The 4,292-nt window shown below is 39.4% G+C and overlaps 1 protein-coding gene across 2 annotated transcripts; it reads right to left on the reverse strand.

The window, feature by feature from the left end:
• Positions 1-250: 250 nt before the first annotated feature.
• On the reverse strand, positions 251-4,292 carry plekhj1 (pleckstrin homology domain containing, family J member 1). 2 transcript variants are annotated; one of them, XM_039816759.1, is made up of 7 exons: positions 4,099-4,292; positions 3,854-3,977; positions 3,608-3,675; positions 3,431-3,497; positions 3,200-3,290; positions 2,112-2,175; positions 251-1,612 (listed from the first exon to the last, which is right to left on the reverse strand). In XM_039816759.1, the coding sequence occupies exons 2-7, from the start codon at positions 3,945-3,947 to the stop codon at positions 1,520-1,522; spliced, it is 477 nt and encodes a 158-aa protein (XP_039672693.1). In that variant the 5' UTR covers positions 3,948-3,977; positions 4,099-4,292; the 3' UTR covers positions 251-1,519. The 2 variants fall into 2 exon arrangements, with proteins under 2 accessions (XP_039672693.1, XP_039672694.1); XM_039816760.1 differs by having other exon boundaries at positions 4,241-4,259.

Raw genomic sequence — 4,292 nt, forward strand, 5'->3', positions numbered from 1 at the left:
AACAGTTGAGTCATCTGCAAACATAGGTAATCATTGCCAGCCGGCAGGGGTGTCTGACTGTGAGAAGGGCCCAAAAAGATGCTTCAATGAATAGCTGTGAATGTGGGGAGGGGCCAGGGCCAAGAATTTTGTTCTACGCCCCTGCCAGCGGTTGAACACTTTTGTTGGACGAACCACGATGAAATACACACGATTAAATAACGTTCTGGTGTTGACAAATGTATTCTAATTAACAGACACACTGCATCGATTTACAGAGTCTTTCAAATGGCTTTATTACAACAACAAAAAAATGGGAAAAAAAGTGAAACAAATGTAATCCCACATGAAGTAAAAACAGACTAAACACATTCCATGTGCAAAGGTTGGAAATATATACATTAAATGACATATCCTGTATGTGGTTAGACTCCTGATTGCTGAAATCAATATCTTACCAATGTGCAGAATAGTAGTCCTTACCTACGAGTAGCAGGATAGTGAAATAAGATTGAGAGCAATGTTTCAACTAAGCATTAGCTGCAACTCTGTTGTAGTCAAAGAAGTTGGTGTGATATTCATAATACATGTCAAGAGCCTGGTCCAACAGCTTATCTAAAATAAATCTGATTCAAAGTGCCATAGAAAAGGTACAGTAGGTTCAAGTAAATGAGTGAAATTAGAATAATAAAAAATAAAAAAACTCAACACACAGTAGTTTGTGCATAAATATAGTTTTTAAAACGAAATAGTCTAAATGGGCTAAATACATAATGGGATAGCTAAAAAAAATCTTTCTCACAAGCAAAAATTGAGTGAAATGGGTGGCTCAGCTCAGCAAATCAAAGGGCCCATGCAGTTTAAATTGGGACAGTAAATACTGCCAAAGATTTTCTAAATTGGGCACTGTATCTAATAATCATAAGCTTCTTCAAGCAGCATACATTTACTCAGTTATCAGTATTCATATGTTCTGGATTGATTCTTGTTAAACCCAATAGTGCTCATATTACAAACAGTCCTGAAAGAAAGTCACAGCTCTACAGCACAAGTACATCATCAGACGCTCTGAAAATCACATTGTCTAAAAGTCCAGTAGAAAACATAGTAGAAAACATGTTAATACAGACAACCAATTAACCAAGACAAAAAGTTGGAAAAATAAACCAAAATTAAGCATGCCCACTGTTCCCCGTGTAACGTGTGATGATTGGAATAAAAGAAATAATCAGAGTTATCACTCCATTACTTTGCGTGGCCTTAGATATCCCGCTATAAGGCCGCGTTCAGTCTGCCTGCGTCGGCCGTCCTACTGGTTTGAGGCGGTGTGAGAATCCCGTACGGTAAAAAGGAAACATTAATGCCTTTAATCGCTGCCACAACAAAGTTTTAAAACACAATGAGGGTACAAAAATGGGTGTGAATGCCCTGCAACACTAAATACATTCAGAGCAGTGAAGATCTAAAAAGCTGGTGTGCTTATGGTAATGCAGGGCGGACTGAAATGAAAATAAAGTACATCTGGACACAGGTAGCTGCTCTACAGGGAGGAGGTATCTCTAGGCATAAGTCGCAGGCCATTGTTGACTTGGAAGCGAGTTTCATCTGATATACCGTACTGCTCCAAGGGGTCCTGTGGAGAAAAGAGAAGATGAATAAGGTAGAGTCAAAGCAAAATCAACCTTTAAATAAAATGGTTAGAAGTTTGAGACTTCTGCCTCCACCAAAATACAGTGTAGGTGAGTGGACTTTAATTAGCGGCTCTTACAGCATCCAAAAACCTAAACAACCATATTTCTTTACAGACTTTGCTATGAACAGTTTTCATTGAGAACTATTTTCGAGGTCTTTGGATCATCCAAGAAACCTTTTCTGTTTTTAAGTTTTTCTAAAGTACTTAATATATAATAATTAAATAATAAGAATATTAATATATATAAACCTAAACTGCTGAATTTCCCTATCCTGATCTATCCATCTATCTTCTGTTATTGCTGATACTGTGCATTTCAGTGAGTCAAGCATGGCACAAATACACCACACCTAAATCCTTGCTAGTACGACACAGTTGGATACCAGCACCATCTGTGTGGCATTTAGTGCATCAAGATTGCCGCAATGGCGGGTCTTACCTTGCCAGTGAGCCTGTGGATTTCAGTTCGATAGAATATAAGGTTCTTCCTCATGAACTCGTAACTGCAAGAGATGAGATGGCAAATGAATATGACATTCGAGGGGGAATATTATTCCCTGTTTTGGGAACATCATGGTTTTCCCAAGTATACTTAAACACAAGGTCAAGTAGTAATGAATCAGTTAAAAACTGTTCAACACAAGTCACATTGTTGACATTGTGTCTCTGGAAACAGCTACATCATTCATTTGTGACGGATTCACCCATGTGAGTCTATTACTGGAGGCTAAGACACAATGAGGTGTAAAATTCTCACCGCACATTGCGACCTGCCAAGCTGTTTATCGCTGCAGATATGTGACCATATTCATTTAGTATTCATTAGAGAACACAGTTGCTATACTGTTCATTCATATGGCCATAGTTGTGTAGTAAAGTTGGAGAATTCAGACATGCTGCTGCTGCATTTTGTTTTATTTAGATTACTCAATGACCATATGCAATAAGCAGGGTGCCAACTACAGGGGAGCCAGGGGCCTCTTAATAAGACATGAGCTCCTGTAAAAACATGATTCGTGAAATTTTGGGGGTTCTCTTAAATATTGACAATATGTTATTTTTGCCATGCATTTAGATTTTTCTTCATTATTATTTATCGCGTGTACAATGAGGCTATCATTGATGTATGATATATGCATGAGGGGGATTCATGTGGTCATTAGCTGATCATTATATATTATACATCATATGTGCTGACATAAAGCAAGTAGGCCAACAGGATCACAACTATTGTAAGGTTTCTTTGCAACAAAAGTCACATTCATTTTTCTCTTTGAGGCATGCATAAGCAATTTAGTCTAATACAAACATAAAAAGCTTTCATTAGTGCCTTAAACTGTATTGTGTTATTATCAGCCATAGAACTCAAAGTCTTTAGCTTGTAATGGAGAAAATCTGGTAGTTTTACTTAATAATTGACTGAAATGACTGATTATCAAAATTTTCTGCCAGTTACCGCCAGGTCACCAAACATGTGTATATGATCGTGGTGTCTATTGTAATAAGATGGAAAAGAGTCAGTCCTACCTGGCCTTCATAATCGAGTCTACCCACTGCCTACGCTGCTCTTCTGAGTCACACTCAAACAGATACTTCCTCTCTGCTTCATCCAGAAATGCTACAAAGAGAAACATAAAATTACACATGCACAAACGGTAAAGTTACAAACTGAAACTAAAACAACAAGGAGGGCGGAGCCAGGCTAAGAAAGTGTATAGGTGTGGGTCATGCAAATGTGAAATGGAAAGTGTAACTCACTAATAGAAAAGCTCTGGCTGTCCTCCCTTTCCACCCGACACTGCTCCAGCAGCAAAGCTCCAATTGGCTGACAAATATATAATGACATTGTTTCACTTTCTCAAGAGGAACAGGAAATACAATGAATACATGGAAGGAAATGCCCTATGGGCAGGTATAAACCGTAATCCAACTGACCTCCTCCTCATCAATTCGGAAATAAAAGAGGAAGTTAACGACGAGTTTCACCAGTCTCTTCTTCACAACTGTAAAACAACAAAAGGCTACTAATATGAGACCGTACAGACACGTTATACAGCTGATGCATGACATGAACATGACATATATCTGATGCATGCTGATGCTAATATTAGGTATTACATGAAACAGAAGTATGTGTGATGTGTTTTAAGAACTGAATTGGTATGTAATGAAGCCTGTTACCATCTCCTTTCTTGGGTCCTCGCATCCCCAGCTCGGCTGCCATCTCCGAGGGCTGGCGGCTCAGAGACACCAGCTCCTTCTCGTTGAAACGCATCACGTTCACGTTTCACTGACGCAGTACAAACTATGAGCAAAACACAGGTTAAAGGGGATACTTTGGCTACGACTGAGCCATTCCCACCGACAACATAACAATGGAGTGAGATAGCAATAGTACGTAACGTTAGTGACAGAGTTGTCTATACCGTCTGTTAAACGTCGCTGTATCGTTATCTGGTGTTCTCGAAATATGACGTGTGTTTGCTCATTTCTACGGTCAAGCAAACACAGCCAAGACTGTAGCCTACTTCTCCTATGCTACACACCGCCGGACGCACACACACTCACACAACACTCCCGAACACTCCTCTAGGTTGTTGGCAGGCACGGCAGTGACGCG

This window comes from Perca fluviatilis, chromosome 11, assembly GCF_010015445.1.
Source record: "Perca fluviatilis chromosome 11, GENO_Pfluv_1.0, whole genome shotgun sequence".
NCBI classification, from domain to species: Eukaryota; Metazoa; Chordata; class Actinopteri; order Perciformes; family Percidae; genus Perca; species Perca fluviatilis.

Excerpts from the sequence above, each read along its gene's own strand:
- plekhj1 (XM_039816759.1), bottom strand. The coding sequence starts at position 3,947 with ATGCGTTTCAACGAGAAGGAGCTGGTGTCTCTGAGCCGCCAGCCCTCG. Across the intron at positions 3,676-3,853 it reads AGGACCCAAGAAAGGAGATG|TTGTGAAGAAGAGACTGGTG; the intron begins GTAACAGGCTTC and ends GTTGTTTTACAG. Across the intron at positions 3,498-3,607 it reads TCCGAATTGATGAGGAGGAG|CCAATTGGAGCTTTGCTGCT; the intron begins GTCAGTTGGATT and ends TATATTTGTCAG.